This window comes from Vigna radiata, chromosome 1 (assembly GCF_000741045.1).
Source record: "Vigna radiata var. radiata cultivar VC1973A chromosome 1, Vradiata_ver6, whole genome shotgun sequence".
Taxonomy (NCBI): domain Eukaryota; kingdom Viridiplantae; phylum Streptophyta; class Magnoliopsida; order Fabales; family Fabaceae; genus Vigna; species Vigna radiata.
Window position 1 is genome coordinate 24,418,927 of NC_028351.1, and position 21,131 is coordinate 24,440,057.

General features: G+C 35.7%; 1 protein-coding gene across 1 annotated transcript; it reads left to right on the forward strand.

The window, feature by feature from the left end:
- The first annotated feature begins 3,006 nt into the window (after positions 1-3,006).
- On the forward strand, positions 3,007-6,429 carry LOC106759843 (PXMP2/4 family protein 4-like). Its single transcript, XM_014643196.1, has 4 exons — positions 3,007-3,042; positions 5,698-5,792; positions 6,132-6,204; positions 6,319-6,429. The coding sequence occupies exons 1-4, from the start codon at positions 3,007-3,009 to the stop codon at positions 6,427-6,429; spliced, it is 315 nt and encodes a 104-aa protein (XP_014498682.1).
- Positions 6,430-21,131: the final 14,702 nt, after the last annotated feature.

Below are 21,131 nucleotides of genomic sequence, written 5' to 3' on the forward strand. Positions count from 1 at the left end.
CCCTCAACTTTTAAGTACCTTCCTCTCATATAACCAATTCTATTGTGTCTGCCACACTGCTAATCACTTATCAATATTCCGTTACGTCTTGTAAATCTCTCCTAAGACTTCCACCAATCTTGACTTCAATTGAACCCTTGACCGATACTCATTTACCTCCTCTTCCTGCTTCTATGAACCATCGTACCTCTAACTTGATCACCCTAATTTCCGAGTTAACCACCAAATGCTATACTTTGGATCACTTTTAACCACATTCCTTCTGGAGGCTTCACACTGCTTTACTGATCCCCAATCATGAGTAGCGAAGTTTCTAACTATACTACCCCATTACCAATATACATCTTTACTCCGCTGCAGCGACAAAATCAATTAGAGTACTCTAACTTCACATCATTATCTCACTGACCCAAACCATATACAATTCTTGATCCATTAGCCTGCAATCATGCTTAGATCCGTAACTTTTTCAACTTGTGATCACTAGTTTGATCAGTATCAAGCCAACGTTTGATACATCTCAAACTAGGATTGTCCAAGTGGCGCTTTCTTAACCATTTCTCAACCTATTTTTTTTACTTTGTAATTTACTTTTTTAACCCTCTTTTATTTAAGTAACCCTAAATTTCTTACTTTCCCATTTTCAATTTCACTCCCTCCCTCACAGTAACACAACACTCCCACCTTCCAAATTCGTTTCCCTTCACTCTCGTTTTCATTTTTTTTAACCTCTGACTCCCAACTCTAGTCCTCTGTTTGTTTGTGCATTTCGTGGTGGTGCAGCTTTTGCTGTGTGCGGCGATGTGGCGGGTTTGTGCGGCGGTGTGTTTAGTGGTGGTGCTTCGTTTTTGCCTGTTCGTCTTCAAGAGATTAGTTTTTCGTCTCTTCTTCCGCTTGATAGAGAAGCTTAGTTTGTTCATTTCGATTTCTTCTTCCGTGCATGCATGTTGCTACTGGTTTCTGCCGAGGGCTCTGCACGAGAGCTTAGTTTTTTCATTTCCTTTCTTGAGCATGATATAATTTGTCCTTGATTTCTACTTGGTTTTATTAAATGTATGTAATATAGCGTTTTGGTGTTGCTTTGTGCTAGTGCTATTTTTCTATTTTTCTGTGAGGATTTATGAGTGAGTAGGAGGAAGAAGACGCCAGGCATAAACAGATGTCGCACATCTGTTTGGACCTGAAACGGATGTGGATATCCTCTTAAGGGTATAATAGAAATATAAATAAAAAATAAAAATATAAATAAAAATAGAAGGGATAAAAGTGGGATGGAGAGGTGGAGGGCCAAAAACGTGGAACTGCAGGAATCAACACCCGTAAAATGGGGTGTTATAGGTTTTAAAAACTGGTTGGACTTGTTAGCTCATTGGAAAGTAGGTGTAAAAGGAAACTAAGGGAGGTGTAGATAATAAAAATCTAGATTGAATTAAAAACAAAATGTAGAAAGAAAAACATTGGGTAATGTGAAGATTAAAAAGAGACTAGGGTTAGTATCCTAACATGCAAATGAGATATAAAAAAACAAAGATACGGTGTTACAAAAAGATTTGGGCTGTTTTTTAGTTTTTTTTTTCTTTTATTTCCCATTATTTATTTATTATTTAGTTTTTCCATTATTTATTTTTTTATCATATATTTTTAAAAAGAAAATTTTATATTTTTAATTATTTTTTATATTTTTCTTGAAAAGAATATTTTAAGTTTTTTATTATATTTTTGAAATTAATTAAATATCCACTTTTTAATTTTTTTAAAACTATTTTTATTTAACCAAATAAAATTGGAGGTTGAGAATATAAAAACGATTTGATTAACTATGTTTTTAGTCCTTCTACTATAAAGTGATTTTGTTTTTTTTCTCTCTTTCAACTTTTGGTACACTTTGATCCTTCTCTTTAAGAAAATTATAATTTTTCGTCCTCCATAACTAACTGCGTTTAAAATCAGCTGAAGTGACTAACGTTTCACTAGGTTTGATGACATCTTTTCTTTTTAATGTTTACCACATTGGATTTTTTCAATGCAAAGGTCAGCGTCTCCTTCTTCCATCCGCAGCCGCCGCATCTTGCTTTTCTTCTTCCTTAGGCAAAACAGGGGTCATCTCCCCTTCTTTCTCCATGAGAACAACAACACCCATCAAGTCGGAACCATCGCCTACGACCACGAAAGCCCTCCCTTTACGTCTTCTCTTCGTGCGTGAGAGAGAAACACCCTCAATCAACGGAAGAACCAACTGCTCTTTTTCTTCATCGCGGCAGACTCAACTTTGGCGGTGAGTGCAACGAGGCACAATGAGGGCGTCCTGCAACGGTGGCGTTGTGAGGGAGACCAACACAGCAGCGGAGTGAATCTTCCGTTTTGGCGTTTTAGGGTTCTGAAATTTGAAAATTTGGAGTTTATTTTTGTGCTTAACTTTTTGATCTTGTAACTGGGGTTTAGGGATTCAAAGTTGAGTTTTGATTTCTTCTTTTTTTCCATTGCAGCGTTTTGAGATTTCTGCTTTAGAAATATTCTGTTAGGGTTTCTAATTCTTGTAGTTCTGGGTGATTCTTGGTAGTTACGCAAGAGGAGCAACCATGGGGTTGTGTTGGCCGCGTTGGCTGGCGTTGGCAGCTTCGTGCTAACAGTATGCTAAATCTGCAGTTATGAGTGAGCTAACAGTGGCTTCTGGTTCTTGGTGATTGTGGGTGGTTACGCAAGAGGAGCAACCATGGGGTTGCATTGGCCAGCGTTGGTAGTTTCATGCTGACGGTATGCTAATTTTGCAATTATAAGTGAGCTAGCAGTGGCTTCAACCAAATGTTTCTACCAAACATCCACTTTCCAATCTATGAAAAACAACTGTATTAATAGAAGTGTTTCAGGAAGCAACAATGAAAGCAATGGCCAAAATGGGGGCAACACAACAGTTAATGCTAGAGGAATAAATATGGAAAGAACAATGAACTCTCTCGAAATAGTGGCAGTGGTGATGCTAGTGAAAGTAGAACTGTCGACGTTGGCATGGTGGAGGAAGTTCGTGTTGGTGAAGATGGCGAGGTAGAAAAAAAGTTGACTCCTTTAAGAAAAGGAGAAAATCACGTGACACACCGTTAACCACTTCCGCCTCTTTTTAACTGTGTTAGTTTTGGAGGACAAAATATTATAATTTTTTTAAGAACAAGGATCAAAGTATACCAAAATTTAAAAAAGAGACTAAATCTAAAATCGTTTAATAATTGAAAGAATAAAAACATATTTAACCTTTAATTTTTTTTACTCGTATTGGGGATTGAGAGAATTTGTATGGTGGCATGTATTATTTTGACCTGTTAATAGTCTTTTCACTTAAGATAGTCCCGTTTGTTGGTAGGTATTATTCTGAATTATGAATAGTCTCTCACTTCTCTTGGAGATTCGAAGGATTGTATATGCACAATTATTATTTTTAATTGTTAATAATTTTTTTTACTTACAATGAGGATAAATATTCAGATTTTCTTGGAATGGTACCTGAATTGATTAAGATTTATTGAGAATATATAAACATTTAGATTTTCTTGTTTATTATATATATATATATATATATATATATATATATATATTTATATATATTATCAATAACTAAATCTGCTTAAGCTTAATTCAGACAAGAGTCTACATTTTTTTTGGCCTAGCTCGAGTATAATATGGTTATAAAGACAAAAATAATAAGAAAGCTTAAAATATGTAATCTTAAACATTATCATGCTCAGTTGAATTATCATATGCTCTGTTCAATGTCATATAAATTTTTTTTTAAACCAGACTTGATATTTCAATAATGAATTTGTCAAGGATAAAAACTTCAAACGACGTACCAGATACAGTGCACAAAAATAAGACATTCGAATATTTTAAGTCACATTTTGGATTAGAAATTCATTATAATATGTTATGCATGAAGTTTGATCACACTAAATTAGTTTTCGATAATGAAACTAATACGTACATACATTGGATGACAATTTTTATGATAGAAAAATTACTGGATAGACACCACTACAAAAATGCAAAAAGTGTTTCAAAGCATTGTGGCATCAATCAGTTGTAACTAACTGCCCACTCCAAGCATTCACACATATCTTATTACTTTTCTCATATAAAAAAAATGCATCTTCTCTTATTATTTATGAGCGTGGAGAAGCGGATGAAGATGTTAGAATATTTATAGTTTAATGCATTTTTGTTGTCCGTTCATTTTCAAATAAACTAAAATATATATTTTTATTTAATTTTTTTTATATAGAAAGTAAAATTTAAATTTAGTTTACAAAACAAAATACACTATCGAGTAAAAATGCAAATTTTTTTCACAAGAACATTTTAATTTTATTTTACTAAATATTTTTGTGGGTAAAAGTTAAAATAATTTTATGTAATTAATATAGTTTAGTTAATTATAAAATATCTAAATTTAATTTAATATTTTAAAATTAGTCTTTAAAAATAATTTCAGACAAATAATTGTATATATACGGTTGATTATAAATTATTCAACATTTTACTTAAAAAAATAGTCAAATCATATTCAAGTATATTAAAATTTTATACATTAAATACATATTCAAAGTTATATTATACAATAAACATATTACAATTTTATTAGAAAAATTAGAAAAAATATTTATTTAACCAATAAATTAATATTTCTTTTAATTACATTAATATGTTAATTTATATAAAAAAATTAAGTAAATTTGTTTACATAATAAAATATTTTTTTGATGATTTTTTTATTGAGTTCAATTTTTATCAAGAAAAATAATTTTAATTTCATGTTTTATAATTTCAATTATATACACTAAAAATATTGTATGAAAAGATATTTGAAATATATATATATATATATATATATATATATATATATATATATAGTTTAAAAAATGTTGTTTTAAATTATCATATAAATAAATATTTTTATAAGAAAGATGAATGAAACTATTATATTATTAATTTTGACTAAATCCTACCGACATAAAGTCCACTTGCATCCTGCTGATACGAACAAAGGATCTTTTCATATTTATGTCATCTTAAAGAAAAGTTAAACAAGCATCTATCATAATCATCTCAAAAAATTATCACTATTATATTTAATAGGGTTGCATAACAACTTCAGTTCGATACAGAAATCTCTTGAAATATTTTATTTTTAAGAAATGTGTTCTTTCTCAGCAATCTCATGTGATTTATGTAAACGGTCAATAGAAATAGTTCGAGGTGAGTATGGTTTGACATTTTTTTCACAAATCTTTTCTGGTACTTACACATGCTATGTCATTTGCTCGGTATAAATTTATTAACAGTGGTGACACACAGACTGAGAGTCCTTAAGATTGATATATGCTTGGAAGTTGCAATATGTTATGCTCTAAAATCAACAAGAACTGATCTAGTGGATGCCCTACTTTTTGCCTTTAGTAAATTGATTGTTCTTTTTTCTCTTTTTCTTTTTTAATTTTGTTTCTGAAATTTATCTCTTGCCTTTCGAGGCATTTTGGGTCTATTGTTATTGCTAATGGTATCAAGCTTTATTTCTCATCATCTTTTTATATGGATTCTAAAAGGATTACTTTTGTTGTCCATCCTTAATTTACTTTTGTAGCATTGAGTGCCTATGTTTTAATTCATATATGCTAATTTTTTTAATAAATTTAATCTTATTTTCTACAGCTTGCCATTGATCAAGCGCAGTCACTGGACTTGAAGAGGACATTTGTCTTCACTTTTCTTGGTTTTGCTTTAGTGGGTCCAACATTACATTTTTGGTAATTCCCTATAACCTATGTTGGTATGCCTCTTTGTATAGCCCAATAAGTATGAATTTGTGACCGTACTTTAAATAATATAATGACATCCCAACCCAATAACAATAGTAATAAGTGCAATATGTTGGTATAGGTTTTGTTTGATAATGTTGATAATATTTATTCATTACCCTAATGAATATTATTAGAAGAATCCATGAAGATTGATTTCTGATATCTGTGGTGTCTATCTTTAGGAAATTTTCCGCCATGGTGACATGAATTTGGATGAAGGCTAACTGATTTGTCAAGTCTGTCTCATTCCATTGCTCTTCCTGATTTGTTTTTTCTAATGTGTAGGTATTTGTATTTGAGTAAATTGGTTACACTTCCTGGAGCATCAGGCGCTTTTTTGCGGCTTGTACTTGATCAGGTGGGATATTTCTATTGATCCTCCAATACGCTGCCTGTCTCCAAATTGAGTTAGTTATTAATTAATTTTGTGCTTGCGTGTGACAGTTTAATTTTGAATGTTATCTTTTCACAGCTCTTATTTTCTCCCATATTCATCGGAGTTTTCTTAGCTACGTTGGTGACACTTGAGGGAAATCCATCACAAGCTGTACCCAAGCTAAAACAGGTGTTATCAATGTTTTAACTTGCTTGCTTTTGTTAAAACGTATTCACAGAGTGGTTATGTTAGGTTTCTTTACTCAAGGACCGTAACAGATGAACAAATCACATACACTCCCAACAGCAAGAAACAATGGTATGAATATATACTGTATTATATTTATCTGTAAAAGTATAGATGAACAGAAACAAAAGAGTATTTTCCAAGGAAGCCTCCCTTTCTCCACTCGAATCACGCTCCAGTCTCTACCTAAAAGGCACCCAAAAAGATAAGATATCCCTTCCCCTATTCTGATTCTTTATTTATTATCTTTCTCTTCTAACAAACTGTAACAAACCCTCCTCCTAACACGTGTTTTGACTCACCCCCTCCGTGTCTACCTTGCTTCCTACTCTCCTTACACGCGTTTAGCTGACTCCTCTTTTATTCTTCCTTATATAGACCTTTAATGGTCTAACATTACCCTCCTCCCCAACATCAACCTTGTCCTCAAGGTTGAAATGAGGAAACTGTTGGCGGATGTAGTGTTCTTCCTCCCAAGTAGCCCCTTCAACATCATCCTTTTGTCATTGTATTAAGACTTGGGGTATCACCTTCCCAAGTTCGTGCTGGTTCGTGCGTTGAAGCACCTTCAGAGGAATGTAAGTATGTCTATCCTCCTGCAATTCAGTTGGCAAAACTTCCTCCACCTTATGATCTCCTACCACTGGTTTCAATTGAGAAACATGAAACACAGGATGTATTCTTGAAGATTCTGGTAACTGCAGCCTAAAAGCAACTGATCCTATTTGTTTTTCCACCAAAAACGGCCCATAGTACCTTGCTGAAAGTTTGGGATGCAGTTTTGTGGGCATAGATGTTTGTCTATGAGGCCTAATCTTAAGGAATACAAAATCACCTTCCTTGATTTTGGCCGCCACCCTCTTCTTATTAGCATGATGAGTCATATGATCTTGAGCCCGTGCCAAATGATATTTCAATTGTTGTAGTGCCTCATCACGGGTTTACAAATCCTGGGAAACTGCATCCACCACTGTTTCTCCCGGTATGTAGCGTGTCAATGTAGGAGGAGGTCTTCCATACACCGTTTCAAAGGGTGTGCATTTTGTCGCACCTTGGTAAGTAGTGTTATACCAATATTCAGCCCAAGGTAACACCAAACTCCAATTCTTGGGCTGTTCGGAGCCGAAACAGTGCAGATAAGTTCCCAACACCCTATTCAACACTTTTGTCTGGCCATCCGTCTTCGGGTGATAGGCTGTGCTCATCTTGAGTTGTGTACCCTGTAAACGAAAAATCTCTTTCCAAAAAACACTCATAAAAGTAGGATCTCTATCACTAACAATGGTCACCGGTATCCCATGAAGTCTAATCACTTCCTTCACAAACACCTCCGCTATGGATCGAGCTGTATAAGGGTGTTTAATTGCAATAAAGTGTCAATACTTGCTGAGTCTGTCCACCACCACTAATATAGTATCAAATCCCTGAGACTTGGGTAGTTTCACTACAAAATCCATACTAATCTCCTCCCATACGGCTTGTGGTATAGGTAGGGGTTGTAAAAGTCCTTGTGGAGATGCTGTTAGATATTTGTGCTGTTGACATACTAAACATGCAGCCACAAAATCCGTAATTGTCTTCTTCATTCCCATTCAATGCAGTGATTGCGGCACTCTTCTTGTAAACCCCCGAGTGTCCTTCAGTTACCCCGCTGTGAAAGTCCGCTATAATCTTTGGTATCCAAACCGAGTGTGGGGACAAAACCAACCGCCCTTTGTAGTGTAATCTGTCATGCTCCAGAGTGTATGCAGGATGGGAATCTGGATCGGTGCTTATATCTGTCAACACCTTGCTAAGGTTCTCATCCTTCTTCACCTCTTCCATAATCTCTTTAAAATCAGCCCAATATGGTTTGGATATCATCCCTAACATCTTCTATTCTTCTTCCCACTCTGCTCCTTTTCGTGAAAGTCCATTTGCCATAGAATTTGATGCTCCTATCCTATATTTTATCTCAAATTCATACCCAAGGAGTTTAGCTAGCTAATTTTGCTGACTTTAGGTAGTTATCCGTTGTTCTAGTAAATGTCTTAAGCTCTTTTGATTAGTAAAAACCACAAATTTTTGGCCCAATAAGTATGGCCTCCAATGCTGTATAGCAAGCACCAAGGCCATCAACTCCTTTTCATAGATGGATTTGGTTAAAGATGATTATGATAAAGCCTTACTAAAGAAGGCTATGGGTTTATTTCTCTGTGACAACACTGCTCCCACTCCATTACCCGAAGCATCACACTCTACACAAAATGTTTGATCAAAGTCAGGCAGGATCAAAACCGGAGCTGTTGTCACCGCCTCTTTAAGTCTCTTCATGGTCTCAGATCCTGCTACCGTCCACTTAAACATCCCCTTCTTCAGCAATTCAGTGAGGGGTCTCGCCATCTTCCCATAGTCACGGATAAACCTTCTATAATACCCAGTCAAACCTAAAAACCCTCGTAACTCCTTGATAGTCTTGGGTTCTGGCCAATCCAACACCGCTGTAATCTTATCCCTATCCATCTCAACCCCTGCAGTTGATATCTTATGCCCCAGATATTTCACCTGTCTTTTGCCAAATTCACATTTCTTCTTATTAGCATAGAGTGTGTGCTCATTTAACACTCTCAAAACTTACACCAAATGTTGTAAATGTTCCTCCCATGTCTTGCTATAGACAAGAATGTCATCAAAGAATACCAATACAAATTTCCTTAGAAAGGATCTCAAAACCGAGTTCATCATATCTTGGAAGGTGGCTGGGGCATTTGTTAGCCCAAAAGGCATAACCAGAAATTCATAATGTCCTTGGTGCGTTCTAAAAGTTGTCTTATGGATGTCTTCATTCTTCATCCTTATTTGATGATACCCAGCCTTCAGATCCACTTTTGAAAAATAGGAAGCCCCCTGAAGCTCATCCAACAACTCCTCAATAATGAGAATATGATATTTATCTGCCACCGTCACCCTATTTAATGCCCTGTAATCCACACAAAATCTTCAGCTTCCATCCCTTTTTTTCACCAATATAACTGGGCTAGAATAGGGGCTGTTACTGGGCCTGATAATTCCCAGGTTCAGCATCTCCTCCACTTGTCTCTCTATTTCTGTCTTTATTCCATGGGGGTAGCGGTATGGCCTAACATTCACAGGTTCACTCCCTTCTTTCAAAGGAATTCGGTGATCAACTCTTCTCTTCGGTGGCAATCCCTATGGTTATTTAAAAACTCCTTCAAAATCACGGATAATCTCTTCCAATTCGACCTCCTCATCATGATTTAAATCACTGTCTTCTATCTCCCCTTCTCTCAATTCTACTTGACTCAGACTCCAAACTAATGTCATGATCTCAATCTCGGTCTCCTTCAAAAGGGCTTCTGGTGTCACCATTTTTCGTGTCAGGGAAGGATCCCCTTTGATCACCACCTCTTTCCCCTCTTGTTCCACCTTCATAATGAGCTTTCTCCAGTCCACCTTAATTTCTCCCAAGGAAGCTAATCATGTAACCCCCAATATCACATCCGCACCTCCCAGCTCAAACAAATACAATTTATCACGAATTTCCAGCCCCTCCAATTTCATGGATACTCCAACACAACATCCCCTGGCCAATTTCCTTTGCCCATCGCCTAAACACACTTTATATGATGGTGTGTCGACCCATTGTAATCCCAATTCCTCCACTAAACTAGTGGATATAAAGCTATGACTAGCTTCACTGTCAATTAGCACTAGAACCTTCTTCCCCTGCACCCAGCCTTGTAACTTCATTGTATTCGATTGTGTGAGCCCTCCGGCGGACAACTCTGACAGTTCCATTGTCGTTTGTGCAATCTTAGCATTCTCCTCTGCTTCTTCCTCTTCATCCTCCTCAGCCAATATCATGATACGCATACTCCTTTCAGCGTAGCGATGGCCCAGACTGTAAGGCCCACCGTAGTGAAAACAACGACCTTCTTCGCGACGTTTAATAAACTCTGGGTACGGCAGAGTTCTAACTCCTCTTCCTGCGTTTCCTCCTCCTCCACTACTCCCTGCCTTCGAGTTTCCCGTAATCGCACTAGCATCTTTCTTAGTGCCTTTCCCTCCACCACCGTTCACAGACCCCTCCGACGGGCCTCTATAAGTTTCAGTTCTCGCAATTGTCCCGGAACTCGTGGAATATCTTCCCCACGACGCCCCTCCTTTTCCTCCAATTCCACCACTCACCCGTGTGCCAACCCCACTTGTTCAACGTCGCGCGCTCTTTCCATCGCCGTCAGCAAGTCGCGTGGGTCGTGCAGTCTCACTAAATTGCGTAGTCCCTCCTGCAACCCAGCAAAGAAATATCCCAGTAATTGCTCTTCTGTCACTCCGGTTGTTTGCGCCACAAGTATTTCGAATTCTTGAATGTACTCATTGACGCTTCCTGGCTGGCGCACGACAGCAAGCTTCTCAAAGACAGTGCCCCGATTCAATCCTCCAAACCTCCGTGTCAGTGCCTCCGTGAACAACTTCCAGGTTGGGTGTTTCGTTTTTTTCCGCCAGAAGTGGAACCAATAGTTCGCGCTACCCTCCATGCATATATAAATCAACTTCATCTTCTCCTTCTCCGTCACTTCCTGGATGTCCAAGAACTTCTCAGCCTTTGTTATCCAACCCATGGGGTCAGTCCCTTCAAATGTTGGTAGCTCAACACGCTTCATCCAGCTGCGTTGGACTTCCCCTCGTTCGTCTTCCGACTTTTCCTCAGAAGTCTCCGATGAGTGTTGCTCTCGTCCGGTATTCACGGAATCTCGACTCCCTTCCGAGCTCCGATCTCGGTTCTTGGAGCATCGTCGAAAGGCTCACCGAAACTCATTGGTCATTTCGCGCATCTCCGCCTTCAACTCTTCCACAGTTGACTCCATCGCCACCATCCGCCCCTCCATTTTTCTTCGCTCCAGCTCCCTCCGAACACCGATCCGGCAGGTCGGACCAAATCTGTTAGGTTCCTTTACTCAAGGACCGTAACAGATGAACAAACCACACACATACACTCCCAACAGCAAGAAACAATGGTATGAATATATACTGTATTTATCTGTAAAAGTATAGATGAACAGTAAACAAAAGAGTATTTCCCAAGGAAGCCTCCCTTCCTCCACTAGAATCACGCTCCAGTCTCTACCTAAAAGGCACCCAAAAAGATAAGATATCCCTCCCCCTATTCTGATTCTTTATTTATTATCTCTCTCTTCTAACAAACGGTAACAAACCCTCTCCTAACATGTGTTTTGACTCACCCCTATGTGTGTGTCTTGCTCCCTACTCTCCTTACACGTGTTTAGCTTACTCCTCTTTAATGGTCTAACAGGTTATCAATGTTGTCATGTTTATTAGTGTGTATTCATCTACAAATATCATTTTGTAGGAGTGGTTCTCTGCAGTTCAAGCAAACTGGAAACTATGGATACCTTTTCAATTTCTCAACTTCAGATTTGTTCCACAACAATTTCAGGTTAGACTTGTAGACTCATGCACCCACACTGGGGATTTTACGTCAACATAAATCTGTTCACCATGCACCCACACTGGGGATTTTACGTCAACATAAATCTGTTCACCACTCTGATACATGTTGGCTTTTTAATATTGAAGATCAATGTTTAATTTGACTTCAGGCTTAATTTTCTTGAAATTCATTTAAACGAACCAGGATTTTATTTGGTCGATTGCTCCTCGTGGAAATTCATAGTTCTTGAAAAAAGAATTTTCTATTGATCTTTCAATAGACACTCTCTCATACTACCTTCTAATCCTTTTTTAGCTGAACAACAACGAAAAAATGAACATAATGAAGGAACTTTTTATTAACATTTCCGTCTTCATATTGCAACATGTTTGGATCTCTGGGATTCATATTTTTGGTCCCTTGTTTTCAAGTATTATCATATGAAAGAAAATGGGATCCTGCTTGGCCTTCTTAGTCGGTTGACAAGGCTTCCTAGTTGTTTGCAGTTCATTGTTCCATTTTTTTATGTAAAGCAAACATTTACATTCACACGCATATACTCTTTACTCAAAGTTGATCTTTAATTACATTGAGAAGTTCTCAAAGGCCTAAAAATCAGTGCAATGGAGCTATCTTTGGTTATGCTTGCTATTTCAGGTGGATATTTTTTAACTTACCCTACCAGATTGTATTTGCTCTTGATAGTATTCCTTGGCTATAGAATCTAATGCTTTCTTCAATGTTCTTATTTTTGCTTCTCCCTTTTATTAATGTTATTGTTGCGTTTAAAGTAAATGCACATAATTTCAGGTCCTTGCTGCTAATGTTATTGCTTTGGCTTGGCATGTCATTCTCTCATTTATGGCTCACAAAGAGGTTCTTCCAAAATAGGTAAGTTGCATGTTCCTTGAATGCACAAGACCTAATTTTTAGTGACTAGCCTTTTGACCTTAGGAGTTGAAATATACACGAACCTGAGGCAAGAAGAAATTCCTAGGATGTTTCCTAAGAATAGCTTCATCATTAAGCAGTTGCAAAGGTGGTGTTTCTGTAATTAAAAGTGAAAATACAATATTCTTCAAATGACCATTGGCAATTATGGTGGTGCATCAAGCAAGCTTGGGTTGCTTTGTGGTGGTGTACATAGGGTGGTTCGTGGTGGTGCGCTTGGGATGCTTCGTCTTGGTGCTCTTGCTGGTTGCATTGCTGGTGGGAGGTTAGGATCTTATTTTTGTTAATATGTTTGCATGATATAGTTACAAAAGACAACAAACATGAATCGCATATGAAAATTTGAAAATGACAACATCGACTATTCAGATCCGATGCATGATGACTCATATGTGGATATCCGATATAAGGAGTTTCAGATTTTCATCTCTCATTCACGTTTAAACCTTGTCAAATGTTTAAATTATATTCTTTATGTATGAATGAGTTGTTATATTAGTTTATAATTATTTTTAATTTTATGTATGAGTTTATAATATAATTATATAATTTTTAATTGATATAAATTAATTTCTATTAATTCTATTAAAATTAATAAAATTATTTTTGAATAAAAGTAAACTTAGAATGTGCCTATAGAATATGAAAATTTGATTATACATACATACATACATACATACATATATATATATATATATATATATATATATATATATATATATATATATATATATATATATATATATCAATCAGATATCCGATGTTTAATATGCTATATAAAAGTTTATTTATATTATTTATTTCATTATTTTATTAGATTATAATTATTTTTAAATTTATATATGAATTTGTATGAGTTTATAATGTAATTAGATAATTTTTAATTGATATAAATTAATTTTTATGAATTTATTAAAATTAATAAAACTAATTTAGATTAGAAAAAACTTTACATGTGTCTATCGAATATGAAAATTCGAGTATACATACATCGGATGTTTATATCTGATGTTTTTATTTCGGATGTCAAAATGCGAAGATGTGTATGTGTTTTTTTTTTCATCTTGCTTTATTGACGTTTGCTGCATGCTTTTTTTCATGTTGCTTTATTGATATCATTTAACTAGGTTTGTTTTAAATAAAAATTTAACTTCATTTTTATAATTATTAAATCTTGTTAATATAAACGTGCATTTTAAATGTTTAATTTTTATAATTCTTTAGATATATAAATTGATATGAAAATTTTTAATAATTCTTTATATAGTTTTAAGTTTTTTTATTTTGGTGTTTTTTTTTTAAGTTGATTACATTGTTAATAAATTTATAAATGTATGATTTATTGTATTAGTTTATTATTTTATAATATAATTTTAAATTTTAAATTTATTGTATTAGTTTTTTATAGTCTAAATGAACGAACGAACATCATTATAGGATGAATTCTAAAATAAATTTTATCATGCTATCAGAATTTTCATCTTTTATAAATGAAGTTGTTGAGGGAGATCTGAAGAATCATTTCATAACAAATGAAATTTTTTCCTCTCATGAAAAGTTAATTGAATGGGTAAGAGAAATTACATATGATCTAGGATTTGTTGTTGTAACTATAAGATCCGATAAACCTATCGGTAATCTTGGGAGGAAGACGTTTGTGTTGCTAGGATGTGAAATAGGTAAAAAATATAGAAAATACAAACCCGATTTCCAACCTAGTATGTATGACACCCGAAAATGTGAGTATCATTTCCAGTTAAAGGACAAGCCATCTAGTAATGGTGATGGATGAGTATTACAAGTGATATGTGGATACCACAACCATGATTTAGCAAAAACTTTAGTAAGGTATCCTTATGTTGGTAGGTTAAATCCTACTGAACAAGCAGTATTTGTTGATATGACTAAAACTTAAGTAACACCAAATATTTTTTTCACACTCTAACAAAATAATGATCATAATGTAACTACAATAAAACAAGTTTACACAACAAGGTAGGCATATAAATGCTCATTGAGAGGGTCGAGAACTTAGCTACAACAATTAAATGATGTTGGATCGCAACAAGTACATACATTGGAGTAGATGTGCGGAGAATTCTAAGGTTGTCAGTGACCTCTTTTGGACACATCCTGATGTAATCAAGTTATTGAATTCATTTAATGTTGTTTTGTTAATGGATTCAACTTATAAAACAAAAAAAAAAATATCAGTTGCCATTGCTAAAGATTGTTGGCATGACATCTACAAGGTTGACCTACTCAGCCACATTTGCATTCTTATCAAGTGAGCCAGCCACAAAACAATTTCACTTGGGCTCTTGAAAGGCTTAGAGGTTTATTTCTGACATCTGAGGGCGATCCACGATTCATTGTCAACGATAAAGACTTGTCTTTGATGAATTTCATCGATAATGTGTATCCTAAGTAATATCAGTTGTTATGTCGCTATCATATTATAAAAAATGTCAAAGCGAAGTGCAGAATGTTAGTTGATTGTGTGGAAAGCATGGGATGTGGTAATGGAAGTATAAGAAAACGTCATGGATTGTGAAGATGAATCTATGTTTGGTGATTGTGTGAATCGCCTTGAATACACCTGTCATTCGCGGCCTTTATTATTTGAGTATGTGAATAATACTTGGATTATTCAATACAATACTTATTTTGTAAAGGCATGGATTATTCTAGTAGCTCTCGTGCCCTCGACAATTTCCCTACAAGAGATCATCTGTTGTAACCTTCTCGCAAATGTCTTCACTACACCTTGCATTATAACGATGACACATAATTATATAATCATTCACAACAAAATTATATAACATAAACAATGTATGCAAACATACCAGCACACAAGACTGCGAAGCCGATCTACGACGTTGCAATACTTCATCTAGAATATCACGTCGGAGTTTAGGAGCAAGACTCGACCGGTCTTCATCGGTAGTAGGAATAATGTAAGGATGGGATATCATCCTATACAATGGAAGGTAACCATCAACACAGTCATATGAGAATTTGGCTGCGAACACACCCCTAATAACGTGATGTTGAAAGTGCAATCAGGCATCATCAGTCGCGAGTATGTCCGCATTTGCAACAACGGATGGTTATCGAGGGATGGAATGGTGAAACCCAAACTTTCTCAAAACACGCTCAGGAAAATGTCGACATAGTATGTCACCAATCTTGATCCATGTCGAGAACATACAAATGGTGTAAAAAGGACGAGTCTTCCGATAAGGCTACCAGATGACTGAATCATATGTCAACACATCCAAGTGTACCCTAACCTCTATGAGGGTGGAACCCTACCTAGGTGACTCCCACTTTGTAGCACACGGTTTGTCTTCCGTGTATGAAGACACCAAACACCTTCCTCCCAACGTAGGAAAATGCTTATATATCCACCCTACAAAATAAAAAATAAAAAATAATTTCATAATCCATATCGAAACAATTCAACCAAATCAAAGTGTAAACTAAATTTGCACCTGTAATAGAGTCAAATAACCTGCCATCTCTCTGGTTGAAGCAAAGCTGGCATCTTCTAGTTGCTCATACATATATGTTAATGCAGTAACGCCCCAGGCATATCGGTCACATGCTTGTACGTCTATAAATAACCAAAGGTAAGACACGTGAATGGATGTGGCAGTCTTATCAGCAAATATACTGCATCCAAATATATCAACAAATATGTCAGGGCAATGTACTCCCACTGTTGTTGCTCACAATGCTCAACATAGATGTCTCGAAGCCAGCTCAATTTGACTTTTGCACTGTGAGCTACATGTAATTCAGCACTAGCTCTCCTGCCATCCATAGTTAAAAGCTCCACAATGGCGCGTCAACTTTCTTCAAAATCTACTTCCTCCAGATTACATAACTGGCCTAAAACTAGGAGGTACAGCAAGGATGACACGTCATCTAAAGTCATGAACATCTGACCCACGAGGAGATGGAAACTACTGGTCTCGAAATGAAATCTCTCTACAAATTCCAACAGTAGACCACTATTGACGTAGTTATATGAGATGCCCACTAGAGACATCATACTAGAATCATACACAATGTCTCTAATGCCCTCGTAGTAGGATCCTAATTTGTTTAACTTCTTCCCATGAGAATCAACCTGATCTCCCCTCGATCCTAAACAATAATATTTGATATAAAATTATTTCAACTAAACAATAATCATTAATATTAAAGTTTTGCACTTACCCGACCCTGTCATATCGCATAAGCAACATGGTGAATGTAATGTGTCAATATTGAAGCGTCTACTGGACCTCCAGGAAATCCACCTTCAGGAACATGCTGATGCTCCTCCTCATGCTCAATATCATGTTCCTCAAGTTCATGCTCCTCAAGTGCATGATCCTTAACTGCATCCTCTTGAAACCTCACATCTCCATGGTCCTTAATGTAAACATCAAACTCAGTTGTTGCATGTCTTCTGCGAGTAAAAGCAGTAGGTCTCCTCCTCTCACCCTGTGAGGAACTCTCTGTGATATGAAGATGAACCTCCTAAAGTACGAGCCATATCTATTATTTTTATCAACAACATTACAATAAAATTAATTACAATATTTATATAAATAAATAAAATTATTTACAATATTTGTAATAGTATGTCCCAAGTTCTGATGATATTGGCAATGCTTCCTTTCATCCGCGTTTCTAGGTGTAATAGCTTTTTTGACCGAGAGGAGGTCAACATTAAGAGCTTCATCCAGAATTTTTGCTTTTGGCGCATTAAGAGTTGTATAGTGAGTGAACCTAGGCGTTTGGGAAAAATCCTTCAAAGGAACCTTACCTTTCTCGTTACTGCCTGTAGAAGCTTCCTGCTGTTGTTTCTTCCTTGAGCTCCTCATGTCCTCACACGAATAAACTTAGTTGTCCTTTCCTGAAGTTCATCCATAGTTCTTGGTGGTCACGCATATAAGTTTTCAGCAAAATATCCTAGCCTCAGGCATGAAGGCAGGTTGCTAATGATAAAGGTTTGATTAACATCTTTAACTTCTTGTGTGTTAACAAATTGGCAAGCGTACCAAATCGTTTCAAGTAATAATAAATGGTAAGTCCAAGTATTGTTTTTCCAAGAGACTCACGACACTAAACTGTTGTGCTTTTGCTTAACCAATCAAGACTATAAGAACAAAATATTTTGGGGTTTTTCAATATAAAGTGCAGAAAAATAAATATGAATGCAATTTGATCAATTGAGGTTAAACACAAAAGTGGATGGATGATGTTGATATGATGAGATGGATTTGTTGCTAGGGTTTAGATTTCACCCAATCACTCTCACATATTTACTTTTCTTATTTGTTTCGCTTTATTATCTAATTGTCATGCAAACTTTCTTAGTCTACCCTTAACCCGATCCCTCGGCGAAAAGAGCCTATTATTAGTTACTGGCTTGCTATCCCTAGCCTCCCCTAATAATTAGTAACGCATTAAGAACAGAAGCAAAAATAATTGATCGTCCTACCCCCTATCCCTAGGTGGTATTGCTTAATCAAGGAATTTCCCCCAGTTCATGACAGTACTGTATGTTCCCGTATCAATAAAGACAAACAACGATTATCGAATGAGTTAAACGATAAAAGCTTTAAGCGCAAAAGAGAAACCCAACAATTGATAATCAAAGCTTTTGTTAATTTGATGCAAATAAATCCTTTCCGTCAATTTCATCAAACGACGTTAATGAGTGTGTGACGTGGCTGGTTGACACTGCAATTTTAATAAACGTGCCAATAAAAACGTGTGTGAATTCGATTTTTTAAAATTTAGAATTAAGAATAAGTAAATATATTATACATTGTGCTGAAATTAATTAAGGAAAGGGCAAAAAAGTTGGGAAATGGCATTGTTCTTTTTGCTGAAAGCTCCATTGTCTCTACAATTGAGATTGAGTGTCAAACCCTACCTGCAAGAGAAAACCCAATCGTGATTGAGTGCGAGTTCGCACATCACCATCTTCCTCGCTCTACCAGAATCGCGAGTCATCTTCACATCTTCACAGAAACCGCCCCTTCTTCTTCGTCTTCATCAACCTAAAAATCCCCAAACAACAGATAACCCAAACCTTCATTTGAACCCAAATCAACATGTGAATAAAAAACACACAGAAACCAAATCGCAACTCACCCCCATTCTCGCGAGTTCATCACTGTGCCACCATTGCCTTTGCTCGCTTAGGCCACCGCAGCCATCAAACCTACAAGCAAACCCAAAATCACAGAAACACCCCTTCTTTTTCGTCTTCATTAACCTAAAAATCCCAAACAGCAGAGAACCCAAACCTCTATTTGAACCCAGATCAACATATGAATCAAAAACACACAGAAATCGAATCGCGACGCACCCCCATTCTTGCGAGTTATTCACTGTGCCGCCATTGCCTTTGCTCGCTCAGGCCACCGCACACATCAAACCTGCATCCAAGCAAACCCAGAATCAAGGAACCCTATGAAGATTGGGGCAAAATTGCCACCAAGCGCCATTTTACTCATCACTTTCATCACTCTCCATCTCTTTTCAGTCTCTGATTCTTTTTAGTTCTTCAATGTCTTTCTCATCCATCCTCACAATTTCATGGCAGTCCGAAACATTAAGGATACCAATGTCCTTACAGAAGTTGAAGTACGTAGTCATCTTGTTCCCTTGCAATTCAACTTTTCTCACAACTTCCAGACCAACCCTAGCTCCCTCTTCCCCTCCTATATTGAGTATTTTCTCCACAAATCGATGAACCCTTGTGGAAAACTTCTCATACACTTCCAAAACCTCTTCCATGACACAATCCATAGCCTCAAGAACAAGCATCATGTTCATGTGGAGGCTCCTGGGCTTCACTTGCAGAAGCAAATCGATCAAATCAAGCAACTTCTCCAAGCTCTATAGCTCTTCCATCAACGAGCCCTAAAACAAAAAATTCCTCCAATTTGATTTTGATTTCCCAATTGCAGAGACAATAGATGTTTCAGCAAAAAGAACAATACCAATTTTTACCTTTGTCCTTTCTTTAATTAATTTCAGCCAAAATTATAATATATTTACTTAATTCTTTAATTCTAAATTTTAAAATATCGAATTCACATACGTTTTTATTGACATGTGTATTAAAACTACAGTGTCACCAGGTCACGTCTCACACTCATTAACGACGTTTGGTGAAATTGACGGAAAGGATTTATTTGCAACAAATTAACAAAAATAAGGACTCAATTGAGACGTCAAAAAAGTAAGAGACCCATTTGAAATTCTAAACTAAATTAAGGACCTATTGAGACATTAAAAATTTAAATGTATTAAATTAAATTAAATAAATATTAAATTTTAAATAAAAAACTAAATTTCAAAAAACTTTGTTTATCGGATATGTCAAATTTTTAAGGATTTCAATAAACAATTTTTTTTAAATTTTGTTTTTTATTTAAAGTTTAATAATTATTTAATTTAATTTAAAATTCTAAAATTATTTATTGTATTTTTAAACATTTCTTTTTTAATTTTTATTATTGCTACTTTTATTTTAATTATTTTCATTTTTATTTTATTAATACTTTTATTTTAATTATTTTCATTTTTATTTTATTAATATAACTATTATAATAATAGAAATTGTGACATCCCAATTAGATAGAAAAACATACATAATCAAGACGTCATCTGTAACATCCCAATAAATATATAACAGAAGTTACACTTCTTTTTTAGGAGTTAACATGAATAATAAGTGAGAACAGTGAAGAATAAGCATAGAGGTGAATAAAGAAAATAGAATTAACATTTAAATTTTAAACTGTACAACAGTAAAAGTTGAATACAACTGTACAGAATAGACCGAGCAGTCTTGAAGGCAGATCATTATCCTAACGGTCAACATCAAAAAGGGATTCCTATACCGAACGGTTTTACAAAACATAATCCGGACGGCGAACTAACTAGGTAATGAAAAATAACTATACTAAGGACCTGACGGCCCTGCATAACTTTCAGGCACGGCCTCCACGGGGAGCTCGGTCTGCACGGCATCCTCCAGAGTGTCTTCCAGGGTAGTTTCCAAGGTATCCTCTGCTCACATCCAAAAGGATGATCATGGCCATGAAGAGAATAACCGAACGACAACATAGACAAAGACACAACAGATAAGGGTAAGCTTATGTAAATTTAATTAATTAATCAATTTCATCATACACGAGAACATACAGACTCAAACCAATCAACCATACATACATACAATTTCTAT